The 13,723-nt window shown below is 40.4% G+C and overlaps 1 protein-coding gene across 1 annotated transcript in view; it reads right to left on the reverse strand.

Annotated features, from left to right (window-relative positions):
• man1a2 (mannosidase, alpha, class 1A, member 2) overlaps positions 1-13,723 on the reverse strand; it is a 131,899-nt gene that overhangs the window by 53,842 nt on the left and 64,334 nt on the right. Inside the window, exon 6 of the mRNA XM_041951161.1 lies at positions 1,505-1,585. Within this exon, the coding sequence (XP_041807095.1) occupies positions 1,505-1,585 (81 nt within the window). The remainder of the gene's footprint in view (positions 1-1,504; positions 1,586-13,723) is intronic.

Genomic DNA, 13,723 nt, shown 5'->3' on the forward strand with positions numbered 1-13,723 from the left:
AAGGCACTTAAACTTGTTATTCAGAGTGATTTAGCATAATCCCTATTCATCGGTTTCAAAAAGCCAACGCACAACCTTTGTATCACTCCCTGTGAGGTTCAATGGGCATTTTCAATATTAGGCCGTTAATCGTGGGAGGAAGCCAAACTTTTTTATTTTTTGTAGGTGATGAGATCATCATGTGCGTGCAGTTCATACTTTTTCTCCCAATTTAAGCCATATTTCTTTTTTATAAAGACTTAACATGATGATGATGTTTTCTCTTCAACACATTTTACTTACAAATAAAGAAAATATATTCGTCACTCCCCTGCCCAGTTAGTCAGCTCAGCTCACCTGACACAACACTGCATGGTTTCTGTATTTAAAGGCTGTGCTGCCCAGAATAAATAAACAAAGAATAGGAAATGGATCAGACTTCACAAAGCTGACAGTGACAATCAATGAATGTGTTTTGCGACATTACTTTAAGTATGCATTTGCTCCCATTATAAAGGGGGCACTGAGTGGCTGGGTATGAAAGCTGGAGAGGGTGGGGTCAACAGAGGAAGGGAACTAGAACAGAAAAAGAGAAATACATGGCTGACTCAACTTCTACCAGCTCCTTAACTAAGAGCCAAATCCGGTCTACTGGCCTCAATGGGAATAGAGGTATGGATGAATGAGAGAAGGAGTGTAGAGAGAGAAAAAAAAAAAAAGAGGTGGAACAAAGATACGACAAGGAGGAGAGGAGTGTTATACAAAAGCCTCCTCACTTCTCTTTCTGTGGTCCCTCTTCCTTCTAGCCTTACTAATCAGGTAATAAAAACACAAAGCATTCCTCAATCCCCATTTTTTCTGCTTAAGTCAATTAAAATCACTTAGAAAAATAGTTGGCAATGAATTTAATCATGGATTAATTGGGTCTACATTATGATGCACTGCACACACTGTGGCAATGGCTCCAAAGGTGGGGGCAGTAAGCAAGTCAGTGCTGCACTTGTGTAGCTCACATGATGACTTGCAGGAAATGATGCCATCCCCTATAAGCATTCGAAAAATGTCAGAAACTAAAGATAAAGAGCGGGGGAATGCACTACTACAGGTTTTAATTCAAAGTATTTTCCATTTGTTTTCTCTCTGTCTTGTGATGGATCATTGCGGCCGGGCACCTGATAAAGCTAATTTAAAGCTAACTCTTGATCAAGCCAACATGCCTGATATCGCTTGAGCCATCACAAAACAAAGAGAAAACAGACGGAAGGCATTTCTGTCTGTTATGTTGTTATAGTTGTTTACTTAATTATCGTTATTGTACAAGGAACAAGTTTTGTTTTTTGAAATGCTGGAAACAACAAAATCTTTCTTTTTTTCTTTTTATCCAATTAAAAATCAATTTAAGTATTAATCAACTATCGAAGCCTTTAGTTGCAGCCCCCTATAACTGAGGTTCATCAAATTGCTGCCAATTGCAACACACTTCTCACTCACAGTGTCACAAACACACAGACAGGTGAGCACTTACTTCCTGTCCTGAGAGGTAGTAGGCGGCCAGCAGTCCCCCGATGAAACGAATGTTGACCTCAAACACGGACACCTCAGCATTCTGGGAAAACAAGAGAAAAAAGAAACATCAGACAGGATAACACAAAAAAGTACTCTTACTCATGTTTGTATTTTCTGAATTTACGTTCCATTCTGTTGGTATTGCATCTTTCTCTTTAATAGGAAGTTTAAACCTCGTCTGTGTTACTGTCAATCATTGTTTGTTTTTTTTATTTTAAATCTTGCTTTCTTTTGGAGTGACTTTTTTTTTTTAAATCAGCTCCTTCAGGGGTTTCTGTACTATCAGCACAGATGGTTCGCAAAACCTTCCAAATAAAATTCACAGGTAGAGAAGGGAAAGACTTGCATGTTTTGAAAAACAGACTATTTTTCAAAGAAATAAGCCAAATCAGAGGTAACCACAGATCTTTACAGCTTTTTATTTCATAACAACTTGCGTTCCCACAGACTGTATCCTCATGAAATCACACTGATTACTTCAGGAAAAGGCATTCAGTTAGCTATGACTTTCAGCAACAACTAATGCCTGTCACAGCAGAGATGTGCAGCTTTGCCCAAAATCAAGACCACTTCTGTGCAATGTGTTTAAAGACACTGTGGAAGCTGTGGACATTCCTGACCTTGGCACTGCCCTGTGGTGGTACCAAACAAGACAATATGGCAAACTGCAACACACCCCAACACAGCATTGAAACAGGATATCAATGGTGATAAACACTTGTAGCATGGTCTGTTCAGCTGAAAATGCCAAGAAGGGCGATGGTGAATGCTCTGAAACTCTAATTAGATGAGAATTTGTATTCGTAAAACAAATCCTGGGTCAGATATTAACTGTCACTGGTGCTGATCAACAAGCCTGTAACCCGCCAACAGATAGATGAGGAATTGAAGCTTGGCTAAATTGTCCAATCATAGCTTAGCAACTGTGACTACGCAGCAGCAGGCCTGTCAAGCTTTGCTCTGCATGTTGTTGAAAGAATGTGCATAAGGTTTGTTTTTTCTGGAATCTTTCAAACACCTAAAACACAAGGGTGTGAGGAGTGGATTCAACTTTGTCTCCATCTGCTCTAATATGAGCTGCGAATGCTAGCATGTCTGGCTAACTAGCTTCCTACCAAGAGTAGTAGCCAAGTGTGACGTCCAAAGGCAGTGGGCATGTTATTGGCTTCCTACAATATGTTGAGATGCAGTTGTTATGCCTGGGACATGTAGCTTCAGCCTCAGTCTTTCAGCATCTTATCATGTACGCAGCCATCAAGTACATATCGAAGACCCTTTTACAGAGTTCCCAGTTAAAATTAAAATGTGTCACATGGAAATGTCAGGTGCTGATGGACTCACAGAGTGAAAACATTAGTATTAGCTTACATCAGCTAGGTACACTTACAAAATCTGCCGGCAAAAGTCATCATTTTACTCGACAAAATCCATACGAGTGATGACAAGCCTGCTTTTGCTTTCCTCTGTGAGGAATCAAAGTGTTTCAAAAAATACTGTGAAGTTCAATGGTAAATCTGCCACCATTGTCATTGTAAATTCCATATGCGCAATCTGAGAATGGAAAGCTTCACAGGCGTAGCAACAGTTACTCAGAAGGGCTGGGCTTAGCAAAGGATCAATTAAGATTTAAAGGCTCCTAAGAATGAAAGAAGGTTAAACTACAGCCAGGCATTTAATGCAAGTCAACTATATGAGGATTAACACTACAAATAAGCGTCACCGTGGCTATTATTTTAAGGCTTTGGGTGCAACAAAGGAGGGGAGGGTATGCTAGTGATCACCCAAATTTCCAGAAAAATCATCCTCCTGCTGGTCTTGCAGCAGCCACTGCAGTCTCATTGGCCTCAGGCGAGCATGTGTTTGTTACGCATGCTCTTAAGACAACGTAGTGCAAAAAAGCTTTCACCTTTCGTCAAATATTTCAGAGGAAATTAGTATACTTCTCTGTGACTGACAACTTCCTCCATGCCATGGCAACCCTGATGCGGCAAGATTACTCACCTTGCAGTCTAGTGCATTCAAATGCTGAGAGCTACTCGCAAATTACAATGTGACCTTGCTCTGATATTTTCACAGAAGGAATGAAAACATACAAGAGATGAGGACTTAAACTGCACATCTTTCTAAAGGGCAATCTGAATGACCTCAATTTATAGTAAATGCACTCCTGAGGGGATAGAGACAGAGAGAGAACGAGAGGAGCAGACCCGGAACATTGTATGAATTTTAAAGCTGGGGCTTTAACACGCCGGATTGCACTTTAGGCTTTAAAAAAATAATCATGATTACGGCTTACAAACTGATTGGTGTGCACTTCTGTTGAGGTGACTGTAGTCTCTGGAGCGGGCGTTGACAGACAACATACGTTCCAGTTTTATTCTCTGAACAACATCAAGAACAAATAGAAAACATGAGCGCAGACACAGCGGGTAGCCTAAGGTAAATAAAAAAAATAGAGCAAGGACCTGGCATTTCTAAATGCTTCCAAAGGCACCTGGACTAGCTTGTGGTTCTAGAAGACGTTTGACCTCTCATCCAAGAGGCTTCTTCAGTTCTAAGTGACTGGTGGAAAGTCTCAGGCATTTATCCTGCTGCAGGATCACTGACCCACCCAGCGATCATTTGGGTCGTTAGGGTCACATGAGTCATGGTTTAATGGGTGAGTCATGGCGTGAATGGCTGGGTCGTTTACCCACCTGACCATCACGTGGCATGACACTAATTCTCAGCCATCTGTCAACCCAATGGAATGAAATTAATTATTTCACTAAATTAGACAAACTGTCTATGGCTACAGTCCAGTACAAATTAATTCAATTAAAAGCACAGCCTATACCCTCCACTGGGCTAATCAATTAATAATAGCAATAACAACAAATAACAAAAACTGCAGTAGTGAAAAAAAAAGTGTGTCCGACACACTGCAAATTTAGGCTAATCTTTGAGCCTATTCAATGTTTTTGCCAGATGTGACACAACTCCATTTTGGGTCAGCGTTGGTGGCCAAATCACTGCCTATTTGCAGCGTTTGACTTCCAGCTATCCACTAACCTACTCCATCCCATAGGCCCTCTCTGCTTGCCTAGAGCTGTCATGAATTCATATTGCTGCTGGGAATCATATGCAATAGAACTATATAGGGAACTTCCAGTCTTCTTGGCATCCATCCTCCCACAGGACAGTAATTTCCACCACAATGTTGTTGTTATCTCCTGGGTACCACAAGCACCTTGTCGAGGTATAAAGAGGTGTGGGCCATGTCTGGATATTGGAACTTCCGTGCAACATTGAACCTTATCTTTATGTTCTTTGAGCCATTTGTAGTAAAACTTGGATTTTGGCCTGTTGGACATCTCATTCCCTCCTGCAGTAAAGGGGACTGCTCTATTTGCATCTTTACACACTGGTCACATTTTCTGCCTTCAATTCTAGGGTGAGCAAAAGACAGCAAGAGCGCAGCAACACCTACAGTCGACCTTGAGCCAAAATGGTTTTGCACACAGTCGCAAAGTTTAACAATGTAGCAGTGTCACTCACAGCTGGGCCCTCCCTCATGTCCCATGTGCACGGCTGTGTTGGCAAGCAGAGAGCGATTAACACACACTGTAAAAGGACTTCTTTTGTATATCCTACGCTGTCCAAGGCCCCTGAGTGTGAATCTCGACAGCTCCATCTTCCTCCTTGAGGTTTCCCTCTCTGTTTTTATCATCCTTCTTTTGCCTGCATGCTTTACATTGTATGCAGATAAATGCATTTATTTTGTATATATCTTAAATACATACTACAGGGTTCTCTCTTGAAACAGTAGATTAACATTAGCGCAAGTACCATAAAAAGATGGTCTAATCCTCTCCATAATGAAACTAGTGCAAAATTCACACTCTATTATAGAGGGCAATAATAATCATGTTATCATCAATAATCACTGAACAGCTCCATTAAACTGATTACAGAAAGATACTGAGACTTTGGAAATGATGCGTGTAACATCGCCATATAAACCTCTATTCAACTTAGACTCTTCCTTTTAATATCCAATGATGTCAAAGTGAGAACATGATTTTTTGTGCTTTTTTGAAGCGCACGATTAATCCAAAGACTGAATGAGCAACAGCACATCAGGAAGCAAGAATTAAAACAACAGGGGCTGCCAGTCATGGGGTGGATGTTGCACTGAGTGGATATTGTAATTGAGTAATGATGGGATGGGAAGCCTTCATTAAGCTCAAGACCAGCTTTGTTTGGCAGCATCCATCTATCTAACTCCTGGCCTGTCAGTTAGCCTCTCTTGTTAGCCTTTTACAACTGTAGTTTAGGAGTCGTGACCCCAATGAGCAGAAGAGCTATAGAACAGCCCTGATTTCAAAATGCCTGCGGTGACCACAGATTGGACTGCCACAAATCATGTGAGTTGTGCAATGATGCAGGAGAGCAGCACAAAAATAGAAGTTTTGATTTAAATGAATTGTTTTGCTCTGAAACTACAAAATAAGAGAGCAATCATTTCCTTCTCTCATCTTCTATCATAAGATCTAAATGACATACTGTACTCGCTCTCCCTTGTGAATTCCATTCACTTTTCAACCTCTTTACTTTCTCTATTAATATCCACTATGCACCAGTATAAACAGCAATCTGTCAACCTATCTTATACACATTTCTCTTTGTGCAGTTTCCTGTCATAGATAATCACGGATGTTTACGTGTATCCTGTCACTACAGTAAAAGTGCCTCTTCCTGGGGTCCACGCGCTGGGGTCACAGGAATATTTTGGTTAATGTACAGTTACCTGTAGCTGTGCCCCTGAGTCTAGCTCTACTTAGTACTAGTTACCAATTTTGCTGATCAATTAAAGCTTATCCTCTTATAACTGACCTTGGCAAGAGTGGGAGCTTCGCGTGCAGTCAATTAGTGAAATGCTAAAATTGCAAGCATGATCAATTAACCCCGTACCAGTCCAGTAAATATTTGCACGTATCCAGGGCATACCCAAAGTAAACTGAAAGCTGTTCTTGAACCATCAGAAATATATGCATGGTTTTGGTCTCATTTCAAGGAAAACACTTTTAACCCCAGCAGTCAGAATTACTGTAACTGCTACTGGCATTGTAGTAAAGTTTGAACACACTGAAGTAGAAGGGCTTTTGTCCCTCTGAATATTCTTTTGAGAAAAGATGCTTGCAGGTGACAATATCTAGGATTTATTAGCTGGAAAACACAATGGGACAACAGCATAAACCCTTACCCTAGTACCCTACCCAAATTCAATAAAAACTGCTAATACCAGATAAACTGAATATTTTCATGTTTCCTCTAATGGCATATATAGGTGTCCTACATGCAATTAAAATTTTGGCCAACTCCATTTATTTCTAAATTATCTCTCACTATATTTTGTCTGTTTATCTTCATATTGAGGCCATTGTGTGTGTAATATCCCTATTATGGCTGAAATCCTAGATTTGAGGTGACTGGAGCTGTAAATAACCCACTGAAGTGGCTTATCTGTGTGTTCAAAGTGTCAGTCACCTTAGACTGTTACTAGCTTCTCTGGTTTCTAGACTTCATATGGCAGATTGTGTGAAGTGAGGTGTCATTTGAAAGACTAGAGACAATATATTGCCCATCTGTACATGTTTCTGGAAGTTGTAAACATATGGCCTGCTATTTAGAGAGGCGAAAACATCTTTCTGTGGATTATTTACATGTTTTTGTTTAAATATTCAGTTCACAAGAATCTAACTTTCTAATCGTGTTTAATATGAGTATAAATGTGAACATAGCTTTTGTGTCGATAGACAGGAACAACAATAAACAACAATTAATTCTGGCAAATGGTAAGGGGTTAATTGCTTTGAGTCATTTTTAAAGAATACATGCCAAAATGATCGAGCTCCCGCTTCACAAATGTCAACATTTGCTTCCATAGTCTTTTGGTTTTGACTGTTGGTTGGACAACATGCAGGACAAGCCGCACACATCAGCCGCGACCACATACATCAGGAACATGTCTGTCACTTATTGAATACGTGAAAGGTGCATATACATATAACATTATTTTTTGACGGTATGTGGTGTGTGTGTCTGTGAGTGCAAGTATGAACCTAACACAGAGTCTGGCTCAAACCTTTCTGAGAACATGAAAAAGTGTGTCAATAGTCCTTCAAGTCTGAAGTCAAACAGTACAAAAACATGTCATCTGGCAGCTCAGCTGAAATATTCTGCACAACCTTGTCATTGCAGATGACAAGAGAGAGGAACACATAGAACTGTCATATGTCTTTCACCTTCAGCAGAAGGCTTAGGGGGGACGAGGAAAGGATGGGAGAGGGGCGTACAATCAGGACATGACAGTTTTCACCGTGTGGGACTATTAAAGCCCAGCGATGTCATGAAAACAAGCAGCAGAACTTACAGCTCCAAAACTTATGAGGCCATCTTTTTTTTGCCTCTCCAACAGACTGTGGAAGACAACTCTGCATTTCTTGATGTCTAAAAGAACATCGTGTCACATTCAACATTTAAGTGCTGACGTTTTCACCATGTGAAGAGCTATAAAAATTTGAATAAGGAACACTTGCTCCTTCACAAGAAATCTGGCTAATCAAACCGGGCTGAAATGTACTCTTTGACAGCTAGAATTAATTCATCTCTCCATCTCTGCTACATTGTCTCTGATCAAATCCTCAATTTAAACAGGGTTATTAATGCGTCTGTTAATGGAGTCCATTAATTTGGTGGATCTTCGAGCCTGGCGATGGATGCAGACCTCACGCCAACACATCCATCATCTGAGGGCAAGCTGCAGTGCGGAGGCCCCACCAGGATACTGGAGACTCCAACAATGACTCACTGCTTGGCTCAACCTGACATGGCAGCTATTTAATCATTCATTAGCGGTGGAGCTGGTGGTGGCAGGTGGGTGGCTGAATTGAGACGTGGTGGAGGGAGGGTGTGACACCAAGCATATGAGAGCCATAAATGTATGATTTTAACGAAGGACTATTTGACACACACAAGAATACGAGACAGCAGACAACACGCGCTTCATTGCATTTCTGTGAGATCGAGTCAAGTCAAGTCATGTCAAGGCCTTGCACTCACACTCACAAACTTATATTAAAAATAAATACTGTAGCTGAAGAGTCTCACAGCAGTGATCGCTCACTCGTGCAGAATAAGTATCTTAAATTTTACTGGATGCTGACCACAAATTCACCTAAAACATAATTCCAGTAAACTTCAGCTTGGATCTTGGCTTCGATTGGTCACAGTAATATTTGGGCTGTGGGAACGAGGCGTCATCACCAACATGAAGTCAGGTGAGTGAAGAAAGACAAGTTGGAGCAAAGGTGAGCGGTATCATTACAAGCCAAACTGTCCAACATAAAATATCCATTTCAGTTGTGGTTCATCTTTGATCTAACATATTTACTGTAGCTTTGCACACACAAAGTGAAACAAGTGAAAAAAAGCAGCAAAAGTATAAACAATATAATGGTCAAACTAGCTCGAACAGAGGCGTGCGCACACACACACGCGCACACACACACACACACACACACACACAGACATACACACAGACAAAAACACACACAGAACCTGCATTCATACATGCACGCACAGGTGAGAGATTAAACTCGACTAAAACTGATGTCTTTAATCTCTTAAACGGAAATTCAAACTGTGCCCTTACTCCTGCCTGAGAGCACTGACTAGGCAGGCTGGGTATGGCTGCAGCCTTCGGGTTGAACAAATCTTTGATTTTCAAGCTTAATAACACGTTTGCTGCCAATTATGCTGCCAGGCCACTGCAGGCTTGAAAAGCATTGCTCCCTATGAGCCGGAGAATTGCCTGTTTTATAAAAGGCCTGAGCAAAAGCCAGTGTAATGCCACGGCCATATTGCTAAGATTCAGCCTAAGCTATCTTAACCTTTCATGAATGCTACAGTAGCTGGAAGCTAATGCCTGAATCATTGCCTAATGCATGCAGGTATAAGAGCATCAAACCAAGCCGTTAATGAAAACATGGCAACACACCTCCCTCCTTCTCTCGCTCATTAACAGGGGCTTCAAGCCTCATCCTCTCTTCTCCTCCCTCTCCACTCTCTAATCTCTTCCCTCCATTCCCCTCCTGTGCAACCGAAGGACTCGTGCTGTCTTTTGCTTCTTCTCTCCTGCCTCTGATTCTTATTACTCAATTCAAACACATGTGCAAATTTTTCTCATTGTGTCATTCCTGTCATTGCATTTGTTACATATTTCATCCATCGGGCACAAATCTCATAGTGTCTTGCTGAGGAAAGTTGTATTACAGTGACTGCTCCTGCAGGTATTTTGGATGTCACTGTGCTGGAAAACACACTTGTGCAAAATTTTCACTTGAACACTTCTATTTACTGAACCCAAATGTCGCCATTGTCAGGTGAATATGTTTCATTCATTCCTGTCTGCATTATATTACTGTTTTGCTGGGTTTGACAACTGCAAAATGGCCCAAGTTTCCAATAACATCTAATCTAGTGTTATGTGTTACCTTCCGGTCACATCTGAATGTCCATCCCTCCCTACTGCTTTTCCTTATCATCCCCTGATGTACTTCATCTCTTTTAATTTTCCACTCTACTGTCCTTCATCTAAGAATTTCAGAAGAACCACATGGAAAACCAAAACCATCTCATTATTCAGTGTGACTGATAAAATCTGAACGGTAAAACACTATTGATATGTTTTTAAACTGTACAAAGCTCTACAGACAGCCTACACACCTGGTTGACAAAATATGCATCAAAAATGGAGTCAGAACTCCATCAAATCTGAACACACAGGAATGATAAATGTATTTTCAATTTAGCACAACTTGCACTTTCCATCATACAAAAAAGATGCTCATTTTAAGTGCAGCGTTGCCTGACAATCATGTTTGGAAATTCTCTTTAGTATCAAAAGCAATCCAGTGCAGCAATTTGAATGCAACCCATATATCGTAATGCACACCCAAGCAACGTCTATCCGTCTATGCTGGACATTTTGCCACCTGTGGTGTAAACCCCCAAACTGCTTCCACGCACTGCTTCTCAGATGCTTCAGTGTGGTGATTATCTGATCAGCACAGCTTTGCTCACTAGTGTCCTCTTCCATCAATATTTATCAGTTCAGCTTACTGAGAGGTCAACAGGGCATAAAAATAGATGAAGTTAATTTGAGAGCTTCCTCATTTGGACCAAAGTACTTCAAAAAGCCTCTACAAAAAACTTTTTTCATAGCAACTGTCACAGAGCATGTACAATGCAAACTAATGGCATTTATGAGAAATTATCCTGAAAATAACATTATATTACCTATATTATATGATACTGAATACATGTAGTGGCTCAATAAAGGGAGCAAAGGAGAAAAGCCTAAGGTTCAAAGGTTCAATTGACCCCTCTCCCTCTCTTTCACCTCACTCTATCCGCCAAAAATTGCCTGTCTTTTCTTTCGTCGTTCTGATAATCATTTCCAATGCTCATTTGTATCCCTGTCGATCTGTCATTATTGCTGTTCTTTCCTCCATCTCTTTCTCCAAACTCCTACACCCTCAGTCTGTGATTGATTGTCACTATTCTTCCTCTTTCTTTCTTTCCTCCCTTTCTCTTTACCCCTGATGATTATTCCACCACATTTCTCTTGCTGCCTACTCTGCTCTCTACCCTCCATTCGATCTAAGCCCTTCACTCTCTTTCGTTCTCCTCCCGCAATTCCTCCCTGTATCCCTCTTTCCACTGCTCAACCACAGTGATTCTGAGGTTAATTAGCCCTTCAAGTGTCAGAATGTTAGATCCCCTCTGCCTACCTGCTGGCTGGCCTGTGATTGCCACAGTAGGGGGACTAACAAGCTCGGGTGTCAGACACTGGAGCAGGCAGAAAGTAAAGGGGGGGGCATGGACAGAATAATGATTCAAGAGAAATTAAGAAGGGACAGGTCTGCCATGGAAAGCAAGGAGAAAAAGAAGGAAAAGAGGTAATGCAGAACAAAGGATAACGGGATGTGAAAGGATAGTGAAAGAAGAGGAGAGGGAGTGAGAGCTATGACAGGTGGACTGATAAATCACAAGAAGCTTAGTTAGCTGCGAATAAATGTGGCTAAAGCATTTAAAGGATAGAAGGAAAACAGACATGACAAGAGAGAAACAAGGGGTGAAAAGGATATAATTTGGTAAACAGAAGGCAGAAAACAGGTTGGGAACTGATGGAGGGGAGGACAAGGGGACATAGGACTGATAGCAAGAAATAAATGCAAAGAAAGGGCTGAGGATTATGGAGGAAAAAGGGAAGGATGAAGGAATGAAGGAACTAGGGGATAGACAAAAGGTCAGCTGAATAAAAAGAAGAGATAGACATGGTGGATGAAGGATAGAGGGACAGATAAAAATTGTGGTTGTCAAATGTAATGTAAAAGGGGATTCAGATTGAAGACAATAGACTGGTTAAATCTACAAAGAGGTTATAAAAGAAAAGAGATGAGAAAGAGTGATAGTAAAGACAAATAGGGATGAAGAAAAATGGACAATAAAAAGGTAAGGTAGGATGAAGAATAAGAGTATGCAGGGAACACAGTAAAAAAAATAACAAATGGGGAAATATAGATCGTGGATAGATGGTGATTGACAACTGAAAGGGAGAGGAGCACTGAAACCAAGAAATAAACGAAGGAAACCACAGTGGTTGTTAGAAAAGTGGGAGAGAGGGGGAAAAGAAAATAGAATGGAAAGTAGGAAAGAATGGGATGGTATGAGGGATGATGGTTGGATTCTGAATAGATCAAAACAAGCTCACTGGTGACAACAAGGTGCTACTATAACACTGAGTGTGGGTCTGAATCCCACCTGAGCAACTGCTGGATGGCATGTTGAAAACAAGAAAACTGCATCAACTGCATTTGAGGGCCTTTACACACCTGAAGGTGCAAAACAAGTTCTGAAACAATATTTGTTTTTTGCTCCATACATACATATACAACTATTCAACTGATCCAGTTCATTTGGCTTTCAAATTGCAATTATGAAAGCACACTGAAGAACAATCCATGACATACAATAACTACGTCCTGACATCATCACTTACGTCATCCTGCATCTCCCTGTAACTAATTGGTTAGTAGAAGGGCATACATCTGACGTAGGCGTGTTGTCAGTTCAATTCAATTCCTCTCTCTCTCATCCTCTGGAAATAATTGAAAGGTGTCAGATTTTTTGTCAGTTTGTTCCCTTTGACAATTTCTGAAGGTGACATACCAAACCTCAATTAATGGGCTCTCCTCCGCTCCCTCTGTACTACCACAGCTCATTTTGTTGCTTAGCTTCTCCTTCTTTAGGTTCTGACCAATTTACAAAATACAATTTGTCTGGAAGTCCAAAGTATCCATATAATGGTTTTCTACTAGAAAGGAACAGAACGATAGTTCAATAATCGCTCACACACGCACACGCACGCACAGTCTACAGCCATCACCAAGATGGTGCAACATATGATTGAGACCCGTATGCTGCCCATCAGTGTGGTGGTAGAGGGCGAGGGACTCAGTACCTTGAGCCTCTGTGTGTTTGCCATCGAGAGCTACTGAACTAGTTACTAAACACAATGAAAAACACTTAAATCAGAAAAAGGATGAGCTAAAAGTCAAGCTAGCCAGGGCAAACAAGCGAGCTCTGACCACAATCCAAAGCTACATCACAGCTCATTCCTCACTGCTGACTGGGAGCAGGTTTCTGTTATCTGGTAATTACGTTTTTTTCACAAAATCTGCTAAAATCTGAGAATTATTCCTGAGTTAGATGTGAAAATATTTTGGATATATTATATATATATATATATACATATATATATATATGTATATACATATATATATATACATATACATATATATATATATATATGTATATACATATATATACATATATACATATATACGTATATATATACATATATACGTATATATATACATATATATACATATATATACATATATACATATACATATATATATATATATATATATATATATATATATATATATTTGCTGCTCCTCTGACGACGTTGGAACAGTGTAAGATGAACAAAGAGGTTTTGGTGTGGTTTTTTTTGCGATGATAAAAGTGAATAGAGTCTGGTGACTTTGCTGAGACAGATATAGCC

The sequence above is a fragment of the Chelmon rostratus genome, chromosome 13 (genome assembly GCF_017976325.1).
Source record: "Chelmon rostratus isolate fCheRos1 chromosome 13, fCheRos1.pri, whole genome shotgun sequence".
Classification (NCBI taxonomy): Eukaryota; Metazoa; Chordata; class Actinopteri; order Chaetodontiformes; family Chaetodontidae; genus Chelmon; species Chelmon rostratus.